Consider the following 16,697-nt stretch of genomic DNA (forward strand, 5'->3'; position numbering starts at 1 on the left):
ACAACATTCTCTCGAGTCAGCTAAATTTACTACATCCACACAGACATTCCCCTGATTCTCCAGATGGAAAACATGGCTTGATTTCACCCTCTTAAAAGGTTTTCTAGTCTCTAATAAAAAGGTAAACAAATAACAAAGAAAAGTAGCACAGAATTGTGACTATGCTCTACTGTGATGCTGAATTGTCAGAAATCAAAGGCCTGAGGCATTTTGGTTCTTCAGAATTCTCATCCACCCTCTACCTCAAGATTTTAGTCCTGCTGTCTCCAGTGTTAACTTTCACGAGCACTGTGTAACCAAAGCACAGGCCCCTACAACCCACTAGGTGCCTGCTTTAGATGCTTTAAGAAAAAAAAGGAAATTTAGAAAGTTAATGGTTCTCCTGCCCAAAAATCACAGCTTACTGCACTAAAGAAATAAAATATTACAGCAAGCAGCTTACCTTGCATAGTATGTCTTCCAGTTGCATGCTATTGAAATGAGCTGAAGCATGAGCTGGACGCAAGACAACTTGAGAAAAACCTCTGCTGGCTCCCAGTAGAGCTGTGCTGGACCATACTCAATCAGGAACTCCATCATCTCTACAATCTGCTCATGAGTATAGGAACAGGCCTGCCAAGAAAGGAGTTGGAAGCATTAGAAAGGTATCACAAGGGTTACAAACTTGCACATCAAACCCTTCACTGCTGGGATTTAACTGAAAACTGCATCCATATCTAAGCTGAAGCTATCACTGTTTCTTGCAGATTTATTATTTACTTTGTTTTATTCTTCAAACACAAAAAAAACAGCAGTTGCCATGATAATATGCAATAAGCTACAGAACAATAACCTTTAATACCCTTTAAGTTTTTCTGCAGTCTAGAAAGCTTAAACCAATTTAAGAAGTTACACTAAAATTCTGTTTTTAATTCTGTTATTAATCTGTTTTTAAGCTACTAGACCATAATTCAAAAGAAATTTATGCTAAAGTATTAAAAAGGCTGAAAAAACACTCATTTACAGTTTCTAAGTTTGGACTACAAGAGATAACGAAGAAAAAAGTAAATTCCAAACAAGTTTGCCTTTCAACTTGAAAATACTCTTCTAATCAAAACATCAACAGCTTAAACACATTTTTTTTAATTACTGAAAATGTAAGTGATTTTTGCAGAAGCCAAAAGTCATGTTTTCTTATTTTAGCTCTTCTGGAAAACCATTGTGACTGAAACCAGAAACTACAAATGAATGTACTCCATCAGAACAAGCAGCCACAAAGTTTAGTTTAAAATAAATAAATACATTTTCAGGGAAAAGATTGAAAAATAAAGTCACAGACAACACCAGTACCTCCCAGGTCGTTCCTAAAAACCTGTGGTGTCCAGAAGACATTTTATTTGTCACTACCAAATTAATTCCTAAGTTTTTTGGTATTATCCACTTCTCTATAAATAGAGATTTTGTCCACGTTGAAAGGTTGCAACACGCTGCTCACCTTGTAGGGGGGCTGTGGATGTACCAGAATGCCACCTTCCGTGCGCTGGAGCGACTGCTTCACCTGCTCAAGTTTGATAGCAAGGTGAGCCTCAAAGTATCGACGCAAGGCCATGCAGGTATGTTTCCCAGTCTGGCGACTGGCAAAGATCTCGTCATCACTCAGGAGAGCTCCTTGGTCTTCCAGGTTTAAGATTTCAAGAGTACTTATCTTCAGAAAGCAGTTGGGTGGAAAGAGAAAGAAGAGAAAAGGTTCAGCCCACACTTCAGAAAAATAGCACCTACAGTTCTCAGCTGTACTTGTACCAAACACAAGCTCTCTTTGCCACAAAAGATACACAAACACGCTCTCAGAGAGCTGATGAAAGCCTTTCTGTTCAGTCAGCTATTTGCTTGGATAATAATTAAGTCTAAAAAGAACCATTCCTCCTCCTCCGCTATCTATGAAGAAATCCAGCAGCTACATGGGTAAAAATCTAGAGGCACCATCAGGCATTGTGTTACACAACACAAGACGTGCTTGTGGCAAGGTCCCTGAGCTAATACCAACCCAGGCTACCGTGACTGCAAAGCACACAGAGGTACTGCTTTTTGTACAGAAATAGTATAATTTGTGCTCATAAGGCACTGTGAGTACCACAGCACAGCACAAATACAGCTGTACCTCTCCTGGAGCAAAGCTGGATGTATCTGCATCCAAAAGGGTGCACGACAATACTACACCTACATGTGGAAGGCAGAGAAAGATCTGAATCACCACTAAGCCACTGCTGTTTGAGTGAGTGCTGCTTAACCCAGGAATTGTACCAAAAAGCTCTCAGAGGGCAGCTGGCCTCTGGACAGCGATCTTGTTATTAACAATAGGAAGAATCCTCACGTCTGTTAGTCGGAAAACTCACCCCACCTCTCCCATCTCTTGGGAACTGACAAGGAAAAACTCAAACAAGCAGAAAAAAAAAAACAGAACCCTCTACAGTTAATTAGCTGTATAGGGTGCAAAACCTAACACTAAAGCCCTGTTCAGCACATAAGACCACTAGCCTTACCAGGTTAACAAGACGACGAAGTCCATCATGCCTGTCAAAGAGCTCCAGGACAGCACGGAATGAGAAGCAAATGGAGAAGAACATGGTAGCGTGGCAGCAGCCTGAGGCATGGGAGCACTCCATTAGCCATAAGGTGTAGTTCACCACATCTGAGAGCACGTTATGGGGGTGCATGCACACCTATAAAGAAGAAAACAAAAACATTATTGAGAAGGACTTCAAACAACTTGTTGGAGAGAATTAGTTTGAGAAGAATGGCAGTTTGAGAGGCAAAGCGACAGGGGACAAATGTCCCTACTCCAGCTGGAAGTAACTGATAGCTGAGACATGAAATAAAAGCCCCATTTCCAGACCAGTGCAGGAAGGCCTCAGGGAGACTAGTAGAGATCACGATGATGCAATGTAGGTCTGTTCCTAGACCTAAACAGTAAATACAGCAGTCTTCGTACAGTGTAATTTCAGAGTCCCTCTGCATATCATTTCAAAGCATCCAAACAGAATGCTTCACTACAGCCAGAGAAGGAAGAGAAGTTTTTGGAGAAGAAACAAAAATACTCCAAATCTAACAGCATCATATGCTATGCTGAAGTTCTAGCAAACTCTGGTAGCATCAGAGTCTAGAAGAACAGCAGGGATCATCAAATGCATATCTAAAGCTTTACTTTCTCTGGAAACAGACAAGTTGTCTGAGAAGAGGAAGGGAGCAGCTCTGGCTCTGAGACGTGCAGACTACATGCTCAGAGCTGCACTTTCACATAGATTTGTTAGCTCCTAACAATGAGGAACGTGGAACCCCCTGGCACGGTCGGTGCCGACAGCAATTGTGGAGGGAGTTGAAGTACTGGCACCAGCTGCTTTTATGCCCAGTTAGCAGATTGTTTGGTCTTGTCTCTGCTGGCGTCAGACATGCTCATACTGCAGCTTGGCACAGACCAAGTGGCAAGGGACTGCCACCTGAAGCTGGATGCCCCTGAAAACCATTCTGGGCAAATGCAGATGACACCCATCTGCTGTACCAGGTATCTGCAGATATTGGGGATAATGTGTCTGAGCATCACTACAAACATCACTACAAACAGCTACATGGTCTTATGACCCAGCCTGAGGATGTCAAGCAGAAGGAACCCCCATGCAGCACCCTGCCAGGGCTTTTGGTTTTGCTTCTGAAACACCATGCAAACAGCAAGTGCAAGCAGAAAAAAAGAACAGTTTTCTCATGAGAAACACCAAAGCAGGTCATACCGCCAGGGTCCATCTTTCTGACACATGCAGAAAGAAATGGGGGGACATTACGCCCATTTCACCTTTCCTGCCTTCAAACAGGAGATGCAGTACAAGGCCCATAGACTGCCCTGTCAGCTGTGATTACTGAGAGGTTTTTGAGCTCACTCATACATGTCTGCAGAACACAAACGTCAGCAGAATCCCTACAGTTAGGCCCTTAAACAACCACTGCCAGTGAAATGAAAACATTCAGACAGCATCAGTAACTCAGAGTATGCAGAAACGTGAAATTACTGCTTTAACTGCTTCCACTTTCAACTGAATTAGAAAAAAAAAAGACAATCTTAAGGAAAGGCTGTGAATCAAAAGCCATCACTCCTAAAGTAGATTTAGAAGGCTTAAGGGTACAACTTTGCAATTGCTTTGAATGAATCTTAGAGCAGGATCCTCCCATGTGCCAGCACTAATGCTTACAAGCTCTAAGTTCATTTCCCCCCCCTTTCCCTCTGCATGGCCACAACTACAGAATAAACTGGATCAATTCCTAGACCTAGCTCAGCATGCAAGCGTTGCTGCCAGTATGAAAAAAGGGAAACAGAATCACCATTTAAAGCACCTGGAAAACTGAAGCTTAAGGGAGGACTGCTGTACCAACCTGTCTGAAAAGATCCTTGCTGGAGGAACTCTAATGAACTTACAGGAAGAGCTTTTTATGTTTTTTAGTTTTTTGTTTTTTTTTCCTCTCCCCCATGTAAAAATATAAGGTGAGGAACTTGCCTTCATTATCAGCTGTTTTAACATTTATAAGCCCAGGCCACGGATATCATTTAGCTTGATTCCCTGCATAATGCAGACCAGACCTGCATTAGTCTTCTGCTGCATGCCAACACTACCAAAGAAATTGCTCTGCTGTCTGGAATCTGACTGAGACACCGTGTAACACTGAAGCTATCCACACCTGGACCATGCATGGAAAAACAATCCAAGTACAGGAACCCATTGGAACAGGTAGAAAGGGAAAGAAATGAGAAAGAGGAGTTCTTCCTTCTTTTGGAGGGAAAGAGAACAAGGTGAAAAGGGTGAATGGAGGTATTGAGACAACGCTAACAAGACAGAGGTCTTCAGTTACATTCCCTGGGAATGGATACTTACATCCTCACAACAAAACACTCTAAAATACAGTTATCTATGCACTTTCCATTGCCTCTGCACTTACCAGAATCTTTGCTTTTTAGCCTAGGAGATAGTTATTCACTGTCTGAACACAGGTAGGAAGACTAAGTCCATCAAAACAACTGAAGTCACTGCAGCTACGTTAAAAGAATGTCTTACCCTTTCCATGGCATCTTGGTTGTAAGACAAATAATATAAGCACATGGAGACTCCTGTGGCTGCCATGGAAGGACGAGGAATCTCCAGCAACTTTTGCACTCCCCCATGAGCAACAAACTCCGTCGCAAACTTGTTGTGCAGCAGCAATGATGCCAAATGCTAAAGAAACATGAAAGAAGATTAGAATGGAATTTTTCAAGCCATCATTAATTCTACATTCCCTCTGTAGAAAAGCAGACTGCAGAAAAAAAAAAGTGGACAAAGCATGGCGTGCTTATTTCCTCCTCCCATTATATATAACTGCAGAATGTAATATTTTTCCCATGTATAACTCTCTTTATATGGTTTATAAAGTAATTATGTACTCCTATTACAAATGTCATGAGTTTAATCAGTTATTTTGCTTGACTAATCACTGAAGAGACTGATTTTTTTTGTCAGGGTGCAATTTAAAGGAAGCCAAGATATTAATTTCTACTCTATAGACAGGAATTGAAGAAGCTGCACAGTGCTGAGATCATCAGCAGACCTAACAGGAACTAGTAAGTAACCCTTTCTCCACAGCTAATCATCTGTTGCAAATCTGGGGTATGGGTTTATATGAACTCTGGTCACTAAATAAAATTCTTGCTTTCTAGTGGAGTCTAATCTATCACAAACCTATGCTGTCCAAGTCTTTTCTTTCTTCCCCAATCTACTTCTGCCCCTTCCCTTGCACCAGCGTTATCATTCATTAAAGGAGTAACTAAATTAACACTGAACTGGTCTAAAAATTAATTAGCAGGGTGGTGGCAGGGGAAGTGAGCTACTGAGCTCTAATCTGCATTGTTCCTTATTCAGTTCACTATGTGGCTATATGAATGTTATGGCAGGCACAGAGAGGAGAACGATACTGCAGACATAGGGATTAAAAGATCAAAAAAATCCAATCCTTTTAGAATACAGAGCTTTTATTTACTTTCTGAACTGCTACTCAGTCAGTGAACTGGAGTTGGCAGTTACAAAAGCAACGACTCCTCTTTTTTGGTCTGAAGAGTTCCCTCGTCAGTACACAGAATTAAACAAGCTTCTTGGACAAAAACAAATTTGACCTTAAAGTCCACGTGTCATGTTTGGCACATTATCAGTTACAAATAAGGAATATTACTAGATGCTGCTCCATATACGGATTACTTACTCGTAACATAATCAAGGAATAACCAAAGAAAGATAAAGCAAAGATGGCAGTTATCACTTAGTTTTACACATCTTGCAAAAGAAATACAAGAGAAGTATAATTTCTGAGCTGCTCTGCAATAGGCCATTTCCTATTCTTTCTGTATGATCTCACTTTTTATCTTACTATGAAATATTCAAGTCTGCATTCACACTTTGTATATGCCATATTGCTGGCAAAGAGAATTTTGCAAAATTGAGGTTGAAGGCTACTGTTAAAACTGAAGTCTGCAGCTGACTGAAGGTTACTACACTTTTCTGTATTATCAACACATTAAGAGGAAATAAGAACCATTGTAAACTGCACCCCAGGTTGAGGAAACCTACACCTTTTGTAGGAACACTCCTGCTTGGAAATAAATTCGCAGACAAGTGACAATGGAAGGTAGAGAAAGATGACACTGGAGGTGATACCAGAGGCAGAGGAGTTACTGTGAAAGAGTAAAACAGTAAAATCTGAGTAAACAGAAAACATTAACTCGTGCTGCTGCCTTGCAGGTTTGGATTGAAGAGGGTTATTTTGTACTTTTTCTTATGTTGGGGCAATAACCTACAATAATCTTGTGCAAGCAATCTCTATTTCAAACATCAAGCTCAGAGATGTCATGCTGGAGCTTCCAGGAATAGGACGCTTTATGCTTCTTACCCCTGACAAACGTCCCTTGTGAGGACAGGCAGTGTAACAACTCAGGAATGCCATCTAAGGGCAGCAGTAACACAAGCATTCAATCGAAAAAAGGAATTTTTATCATTTTCAGTTACACAAATGGCAGAGGAAATTAATGGTGCTTCCCCCACAAACAAGATCTTTTTACTAACATCCCTCCCCATTTAAAAAAAAAAACTAACTCTCAGGAGTTATAACAACAAATACCCAATGCAGCTGAGTCAAAGCCAATTCCAACCCCAGGGAACTCCGCGATATAAACAGGCCTAAAGGAGGTGAGCATTTGTCCTTCATGCATGCAACAGACGTACTCAATGCTTTTCCAGTGTTGACAGCATGTTTTTTTTTTTTTTGCATTATGAATGTAATTTACCTTAAGGGCTTCAAAAGTGAGCAGCACATCATTGGTTCGCTTCAAGTCGATGTAGTACATCATCAGCTCCCTTGATCCCAGTTGCATAAAGATGGGCAGTAGCTGAGAAAAATCAGATGGAGATGCTGGCTGAATGTTTCATGGGACGTTCAAGGTCTGTTTTGTTTTTGTTTTTTCAACTCTCTCAAACCCCCAGTTTTCCCCTACTGGCAGATACCTGTTATGAGAGGTCAGTGGTAACCAGCTCCATCCATAGGAAGCAATAAAGGTTAACAGACCTCTTGTAATACATCTGCTGACTGCAGCAAGGTGCATGACAGCTGCCACACGGAAATCTTAAGACACTCCTTCAAGTGCGGCTGTGGCAAGTCCACACAGATACCACCCTGGCGATAGGTTCCACTTTCCATCTGTGCAAAGACAACTACCCAACAACTGAACAGAAAAAACAGGAGAGCAGGGCAACAAACCAAAACCCTTTGCATAATTCTTTGAGTAACAGCTTTATGGTATTAATTCCTATTTTTACATCCTATTACCATGAAGTGATCCGGTCAGCATGCAGGCTATCAGGGGGATAACGGGTTCTTTGGGTCTCACAGAAGCAAGGCACACATGTGCACACACACAACATATACGGCAAACCCAAACCGCATTGCTTTGTTGCATCTCAAATTAAGTTAAACCACCTACAAATGATTAAACAGAGATAAAGGTGGTCTGCAGACTTATGCTGAATTGAGGCTTATGATTTAAAACAATGGGAAAAGGAGACACACTGGTAAATCTGACATGGCTCAACTATTTTGTCCAAGTAACAACAGCTCTCAAAAGCACCTACATAGCACAGGCACTGCCATTTCTAATGAGAAATGCTGCAGAGGTTATACAAGCCATTTCAGAAAGAATTTCAAAATCCCACTGCTTCCTCAGATTTTTAATGCTGGAGTCTATTAACTTCCCCAGAGTAATCAGAAAAAAGGTACGCATTTCAAACAAAGCGACTTATCCTCTATCATGTAAACAATCGCTACAAGTTAACAGAAGCCAGGAATAAAACTCCCAGTGCCATGCTCTAATACCAGACCACACACCTGCTGAGTTCAGCTTTGAGCATTATCTGCTAGGTAGTATTTAAATTAATGACCTCCTCAATTTGAAAAATCAACAATAGCTCAGGAAAGGATCTTAACCACACCAGGAAGTATCAACAAGTGATAGAGTAGTCCTCAAAACTTTTTCCCGGAATACCACCAATAGTTCTGTCAGGAGAATTCACGCCCAGAGTCCTCCCACCCTCATATGCTCACCTCTTGGTACTCCCCTAAGGGAGTCAGGTATTGAAGAATTAGCCTCTGCTCTATGGCGGGGGTCAAAGGGTAAAGTGTATAGTTAGTGCCAATCACCCACGGGGACATTTCTGACCAGCTGCTGTTGGACAGTTCAACAAACATCCGCTCTGGTTCTGAAGCAGAGAAGCCCAGCTTTTGCTTGGCCTTCCGGAATCCATCTCGTTCATGCTGTTTCCCTGATTTGCTTTTCCTCAGTCCCCCATCGTCTAGCTTTGTAGCAGAGTTGACTCTGCTACTGGTCTTGTGACTTGAATCGAGATGAAAGGAGATCTCCATATCCCCAGCCACTTCTTCTTGCTCTCCATCTACTGCCATCTCCCCATAATCCATATCCACAGCCTCTTCATCTAGAGGCAGCAGAGGATCTGATGGCACTTTCCGAGGACTGGGACGCTTGTTTTCTTGTTTTGTAGTCATTTCAGTAACCTGTAGCTCTCGTAGCCGTCGAAGCACCAAAGCTACCTGTTTCACAAAAGAAGCATGCATGACAACCCAATTCCATCATACAACCCACACTGGCCATATTTTTGCTGTTACCATATAAACAACTCTACTTCATAGAATAGTAGGCAGGAAGTGCATGTTTGCAAAGAGAAATAATGATTTCAAAGTGCCTAAGACAATCCCAATTCTTTTTACTCTAATAAATCATCACCCACTTTCCCAAAGGAGAGAGAAAGGACCTGAAAGCCATTAAGAGCAGATGAGCTATCGTGGTGCTAAGAGAACCACACACCATCTTGCAACATTCTTCCATCATCTCCACGTAGCCTGGGATAAGGGCAATGCTTCCTTGTGAAGCTGCAGCTTTGAAAAATTGCAGGTCTACAAAAGCTAAAGGCTCACATCTGCTCTAAAGGCCTTAACTGTGCAAGAATTAGAAGAATTAGCCTATGGTTTGACACACTGTAAATGACATGCTGTGCACCGTCCTGAGAGCCAAATTTGCTTAGCCTACTTTCTTCTGAAAGTCATCTCAATTGCTGATAAACATCATACTGGGGAAGGATTTAAAATAAAAGTGTCTAATTATAATAAAATTTCATATTAAAGTTGTCCCTGTGTTGATTTACCATGCATTTCAATGTCTCTGCTCCATACAGAAACCACCACATGCAATCGTTAATGGATGCAAAGTTTCCTCAGCAAATTCACGGTCAGGAAAGGATGGAAAGCATGAGCTACTGACTCTTACAGGTATTATTATAACCACTGCAAAATCATCCATTGATTTCTAAATGTGAACTCCACCACACACACACACAGAAAAAGAGGTATCTGTTCTCTAAAGGAAAACATGCATCGAGGTATCATTACCAATTGTGAATTTTCATCCCTGTAATTCGCAGCAATATCCTGGTTTTCCATAGCTCCTCCTAGCAGCCCTGTTGCGTAGGTCCTTAGGGGCTGATCAGCCTCTCGCGCCCACTTGAAGAGATTTTCAACTATGCCTTCCTATAATGAAGAAAATAAGAAAGCAATTCCAACAATTACACTTCATTTTTCTTCCTTTGGTCCCAGTGTAAACACCTGTTGGTAATTCTCCCTACCCCACGTAATGACCAAGGTAGATTTCCTACCAATTATGTCATGAATCAAAATCTTAAAATACTTGGAAGCAAAAAAAAGTATTTTAAGATGCATAAACATATTTCCAGGCATTAGATATTTAGAATCAGGATTAGCGAAAAAACAAATCCACAGCTCCTGTAAGGTTTGCTAATATAGAACTCTAGCAATTTAGTAGATCTCAAAGAAGCAGTGCTGAATTTTCACCCAGTAAAACAGAATTTTGGTAAATTTCTTCCATTTCTCTAACAGCTTACTAGAGCCAAATTGAAAAGTCACTTAAACAAGCAAGTTACCTCGTGCCAAAGGATGTCTTTACACTACTGCTCACCAAAAAAAAAAAAAATAATCCTCAGTCATAAACCCATAATGGTTGGAGAATAAAGGAATGCATGCAGTTATAGCAATCCATACATATGGAAATCATAATGTTAAATATTGTTTATATTTTTAACAGCAAAACTCAGTGTTTGAACTGTCTACCACACAATTTTTCTTAACAAGGCTGAGCAAGTGTTAAACAGGCAATTAAAAGACTATATGTTAAAGTTAAACACGTTTTCCTCCAAATCACGATCCAATTTTGAAACATCGTATCATAACTCTTCATTAGCGTGACACGAATCTTGAGCATAAATTTGTGCCGCGGGTACAATACAATAAATGTTTAAAAATAATGAATAGACAAATTTCAATGAGACCCATCAGCATACAAATTTTGAAAGAGTTGCCTGTTCTATACTTAATTAAAATTGCATTATTATTAAACTGCTCTTAAGTCATTAAAAAAAATCGATGAGATGTGAAAGCCATTGGCCGCTAGAGGGCCTCTTTATGACCAGAATTGTACACTCTTCAAATAGAAATTTGTTATCTGACCTAAAGCCTCCTACACACAGGAACACACACAAAAAAAAACAGAATAGAACTATATATTCTCTAGTGAAAAGAAAAGCCCCTAAGTGCGAAATTTACCTTTAAAATTTAATTTTGGTTTACAAAGTTTGTGCCTCAACAAAAACTATATTCTCCACAAATAGGGAACCTGTCATTTTAGCTTTTTTTGCCTCAAAGTCTCAAAGCCCTAGCCTTTGGGCAGACCACAAAGACCACATCAAATTAAATTCACTCCTTCAGAAAGGGAGCACATTATTCCTTCCTTTTTACTGTGCCTTGGAGTTCACATTATCTGATTTTCAAACTTCAGAAAAGTACGTTAGTTCTACAAATGAAGAAAATGGGCTCAGGAGTGAAATCTACTTCCTCTTGTCTTTGTACGTTCCTTCAAAAACCACGCTTGCCAACATACAGAAGTCTGATTCAGCTGTCCATTGCAATTCCAGATAATCCCCATGAAGCACATGGATTTTAGACTGCTTAGTTAAAGTATGACTCGCTTATCATTTAGCTCGAATAATGCTATTGCTCTGCTGTAGTTCTGAATTACCTGGTGAGAGTCCTACCAGCAGGTATTAACATTCTATACAGCCTGCTCCATTCATAGGCCTATAAAACAACAATTCAAAGTACAAGATTTCCCATAACATTAATCTGCTGTTTTAACCAGTCCTATTTTAACTTACAAGCTGCAGAATACCCAAGATTTGATCAGCTGAACAAGCCATCATCAAAAAGCCCCAACCCATGAATAAGACTAAACAGATTGTCTCGCAGAGATAGGATTTCAATGTTCTTTTTTACTGGTTTCTCCTGTGGGAGGAACTGTTGGAGTACATAATACACCAAGCTAATAAACCAAGCATCAGTGTAAACAATACCTTTTCCTGAAAGACGACAGCAGTTTCCAGTCCTGGCATGATATCCAGAAGAAGCCGACAGGCAGCAGTGTTTAACGGAGGTTCTCTGCTTGTCATCACATAAGCATTCACTAGCTAGAGAAGATCAGGAAGAGCATTGGTTTGAAATTCAACTGACCAAAACCGGTGCACTGAAGTCCTTACAAATTCACACATCAGCAAAATGAGAGAGCAAGAAGTGCCAGTATGTAAGTCCTGAACCTACAAATGACTAACCCGTTAACCTGGTCTCTTCAGCGCTTCCAAAGTTGAAATAATTCCTCTGACAAACAGAATTCCTCTCTAATCTGCTGTTCACTAACCTATCCTGAAGTGATTTGTAAAGACTAATGCCTAAAAAAAGTTATATAATAACAATTATAATAACAAACAATAATAGTGTAAATATGCAAAGCTAATAGCTGAAAAAAATTAAAATTATTAAAAATTTTCGATATGTTTAACTTTTAATTATTAAAATAATTAAAAGTTAAACATATTGAAAAATACACATCTTTAATGACATCTATGTTTGCTTATCACTCACAGTTTAAGGCAGAAGGCCACATGCAAACAACCTGGCAGAACCCTTACAGAAACACGTACTGATACAGGTGTTTGCACTGAGGTGAGGGCAACCGAAGTTCTAGCTATTAACTCATATTAGAATATAGCAGCACAAGAGGAAAGACAGAGTTGCCTCTAAATCCTCTGCCTGAGCGCCCTAGAGCTGGTATAAGATGCTCTTACAGGCAGTCCAGCATTTCCAAGTGTTTGGAGACAAGGCACTGGAATTACTGGTATTACTTTCCATTACACAAATTAATTATGCTTTTAAAACTTTCTTTAAAGAGATTGATAAACCTTGAGAAGAACTAACTCAATTGTTACCAGGCACATTTCAGTACTCCTGAACAGCTCATGAACTCCCCTTTCCTTGGGTCACTTCAACCGTAGCGAGCAAGTTGCATTTAAATACACTTAAAAAGCCACTGCTACGGAAGAAATAGTCCCACCACCACCAAAATTAATATTAAACAGGCACAAATACTGATATCAACTAGCACAAAGTAAACAAAAAACATAAGGTGTAAGGAACACCTGACAGAGGTAGTTCTCAGAGCAAACCTACCGCATTCATGAAATCATCATTCTTGAAAAGTATCCGTAGTAAGTGACCCAACATGCACTCGGGGTCTGCTCGACCTGTAGAAGAAGCAGGAAAAGACTCATCTAATTTGAGACTTCAAGATCGTTACTAAACTACTGTCTTCAAACTGATTGTGGAATAATCTAGTTAGCAGGACCTTTCTCAGAAAGAAAATGATAGAAGTAGTCATAAATTATTAACCAAGCTAACATTTTTTATTGTAGGCATTACCTCCTCAAAACGTCTACTGGTCAAAGCACAACACATCAAAGTGGTCCAACAGTGTTGCATTGTTAGTTTTATAGACGGTGAAGATATAAACAAACTGTCTCAGTAACGTGGAAATAAGTCACATACACACAACCCCAAAAGACAACCCACAAATTAAGGATAACACGATAAAAAGCAACAGAAGCTACATGAAACTGCTGCAAATCACTTATTGAACAACAAATTCAAGATAATCTAAGACTGTCCTCTCTGTCTCACACCCAGTACATCAAACCAACTATAACTTACTAACACAACTGTACCCTTATTTCATAAGTTAACCCCTGAAATACTCTTCCAAAACTCTACCCAGGGCCTCAAAATATTGCAGCAAACATCAAAAGATGCCAGTTATCAGCACTACAGAACAGACTCAGTGCAAAAGCAGTTATCAGACCTTGAGCAGCAGTAGACACATTCAAGCTAGATTTTGCTTACTTTTATATACAAATCACTAGGTACCAGCTGATATTGTGCTAGGGCTGCCAAAACCATTCCAAATGTCTTACCCGGGTGTCGGTCATCAAATGGGTCTGGATCCCCTTTGCGGTACTCTTCAGTCTCCTTCTCAATCAGCTCGGACATCCTACAGAAGGAACAACATGCAATGAACCCAATCCGTTCTGTCTTGTTCCAGCACACAGATCCTCATTTTAGCCTCTTTGTCAGTGTTTTCAAACAGCTCATCAGCTTCCATTTGAATGGCATTTGGTGTTACCAGGGGATTTCACTGTCTGCTCAGAAGAGTGAGGAAAAGAGACTTGCCTCTAGTATCTTATTCTTCACCAACCCTTCAAAACATGCTGAACCCATGTCAACATCCCAGTGATGCATAAGCATGATGCTCTGGGGGAACCAATATCTTTGATTTACCCATGTCAGAGTCACAGTGATGTTCTGCAACACTTACGGTGAAGAACTACAAGAGCTAAGGGGCTCAAGTAGCACTTCTCACCATCACAGCCCCTCTATTGCAGTAGGGTAAGTCCTGAACAGGTGATTCAGTCCTCCTTCCTATTTGGACTGTGCAGAGGCACCCATTTGAACTACTTACGTTGTCATTTATGTTGTCATGTTGAACATTTATGTTGTCATCTATTAATTTTTAATAGAAATGTGTAATAATATTTAACGTAATGTTATGCAATCTCTGTTAAGCTTACCCCTTCAGCTACAAGCTCAACCTTTTGGTATGTCAGTTACTACTAAGGATAGTGCAAGTAGAAACTCATCCAGTTTCCTATTCATAGACCTTCAAAATGCATTAAACAGTCCTGTCTAACAGAACCCCATGCTCCACTTCACTTAGAACGAGCAATAAAAAATAATTAATTTCCTTATTTAAACAAAATCAAAAAGAGGGAGAATATCTAATAGTAAAGCAATAAATAATCCCACAGTCCTCTACCATCTTTCTCCAAGAAGTGTTAAAGCAGAAACACAAGCAGTTTGAGGTGAAATAAAGAGCAGCATTCAAAAAACACGAGCAAATCAGTCTCATTTCCTCAGTATAAAACCTGATTTCCTCCCCTCCACTGAAGTCTAAAGAGGGGTGCAGAACTCACAGGCTGTGCAGAGGTGAGACCTTACATCAACAGACCTTACAAGCTAGTGACCTAAAGACAAGTGTTGTTTTTTTAATAGAGGACAGAAAATTACTGGAACACTGCAGCAATCCCTGGAAAAATATTCATCTTTTGCAGGGGATCTCACTTACAGAAGGCCACTGACTTCTGTTTCATTCCTGTTAATTCCAGAAAAATATCCTGTGATGCCAGGATCAATCAGAGACAAACACACACTCAGATCCACACCTCTGTGAACTACGCTGACTTGCCAGAAGGGCAGAAGGTGTTATGAAGCCTGCGCAGATTGCAGAAACACCAAATTAGCTTATTGGGGATGAGCAAAGAACTTCCTTGCTTGTCTCTGATAGAAGAATTAACTTTCAAACTGTTTACCCTGTGTGGTTCTAATATTTACTTTCAGTAAGCCTGAATGTGAAGAGATGCAAATTGCATCCCTTGCTAACAGGTGGCACAGCTCGAGCTCTCACGGATTTCTGGCAAAAGCTGGTTACTTAAACACTCTGCTGCCAGCTCTTCTTTTTTTTTTTTTTTTCCATGGGATCTAATAGCTTGAGGGGTACCTGCTGCCAGACAACTGGGAGTCAGGAACCTGAATCCTAGATTTGTTCGCTCTTTTCAGGTGATAATCAGCATGCTGAACGTGTGCCAGAAAGGACTGGCAAGCAGCACAGACAGTGAGCTTAACATTCCCATCAGTCCGTCCTGCTTAGGTAGGCAGCCAAGCAGCGTGCCAGCTGAAGCTGCTGAGCGGTTCCAGGGATGACAACATTATCGCAGCCTAGACAGAACGGGCACACAAATCACTGATTACAGAGTTTGTTTGTTGAGACAATTAGGCACAATCATTTGATCAAAATAAAGCATTGCCTCCTTAAAACTGACTTTCAAATAGAAAACAAGTAAGATTAAGCTCACATATAATACCTTCCTAGCACACAAAGAGTAACTGTAAAGTGACTTGGATGAATCTGTCTAGATCAACAGCTTATTCAACTCTCCTATTACTCCAGGATGGACAAACCAACAAAGCTCATTCCCACCTCTTAAAACAGGCACTTGACACACAGGGCTTTAACAAAAAACAATTCACAGGAACACTGGGCTTTCACTCAGGTTTCAGGATTTCCCTTATTCACCCGATAAAATATCAGCTCTCTTCCCATTTGAATCTGGGGACAAGATCTAGTCTCTATGCAGGCAGTAAGTGGTCTTCGCTCCTGCTTTTGGCTTTTTCAATTTTTTTGCCAAACCCTTTACAACTGCCTTCGCAGAGAGTCTTTGAAAACTGTCAGATCCTCATCTTCACTTGCCACAAACATAAGGCTCAACTTGGGGATGGAGAAGGAAGTAGACAGAAGTACATAAACCTTGCAACACTCCTGCTGATGTAAATGGCATAGCATAAAGAGCCCTAATGCTGCTCTGCGCCATCATTTGTGCAAGTGACGCCAGAACATAAAATGTTGAGCTGCTGCGTTAGTCCCTTTACGTAAGGGGCTCCTGGGATGCTGGGAAGGATCCAACCCCCAGGACTCTCCAGTACAGTTCAACATGACCTGTGCCCACCCTACAAACCATGGCTCTTGCAGGATGGTTTCAATTCACAATTTTTTGAAAAGTATCTTTATTTTGTCGAAAAAT

The 16,697-nt window shown here is 40.5% G+C and overlaps 1 protein-coding gene across 1 annotated transcript in view; it reads right to left on the reverse strand.

Moving 5' to 3' along the window:
* DCAF1 (DDB1 and CUL4 associated factor 1) overlaps positions 1-16,697 on the reverse strand; it is a 50,776-nt gene that overhangs the window by 28,085 nt on the left and 5,994 nt on the right. Inside the window, exons 3-12 of the mRNA XM_084292875.1 lie at positions 13,977-14,053; positions 13,180-13,253; positions 12,030-12,143; positions 10,000-10,137; positions 8,641-9,144; positions 7,331-7,432; positions 5,076-5,234; positions 2,520-2,699; positions 1,475-1,684; positions 443-612 (exon numbers count right to left, since the gene is read on the reverse strand). Coding sequence (XP_084149001.1) covers positions 443-612; positions 1,475-1,684; positions 2,520-2,699; positions 5,076-5,234; positions 7,331-7,432; positions 8,641-9,144; positions 10,000-10,137; positions 12,030-12,143; positions 13,180-13,253; positions 13,977-14,053 — 1,728 coding nt within the window. The remainder of the gene's footprint in view (positions 1-442; positions 613-1,474; positions 1,685-2,519; positions 2,700-5,075; positions 5,235-7,330; positions 7,433-8,640; positions 9,145-9,999; positions 10,138-12,029; positions 12,144-13,179; positions 13,254-13,976; positions 14,054-16,697) is intronic.

Source organism: Netta rufina (genome assembly GCF_964035555.1).
Source record: "Netta rufina genome assembly, chromosome: 10".
Classification (NCBI taxonomy): Eukaryota; Metazoa; Chordata; class Aves; order Anseriformes; family Anatidae; genus Netta; species Netta rufina.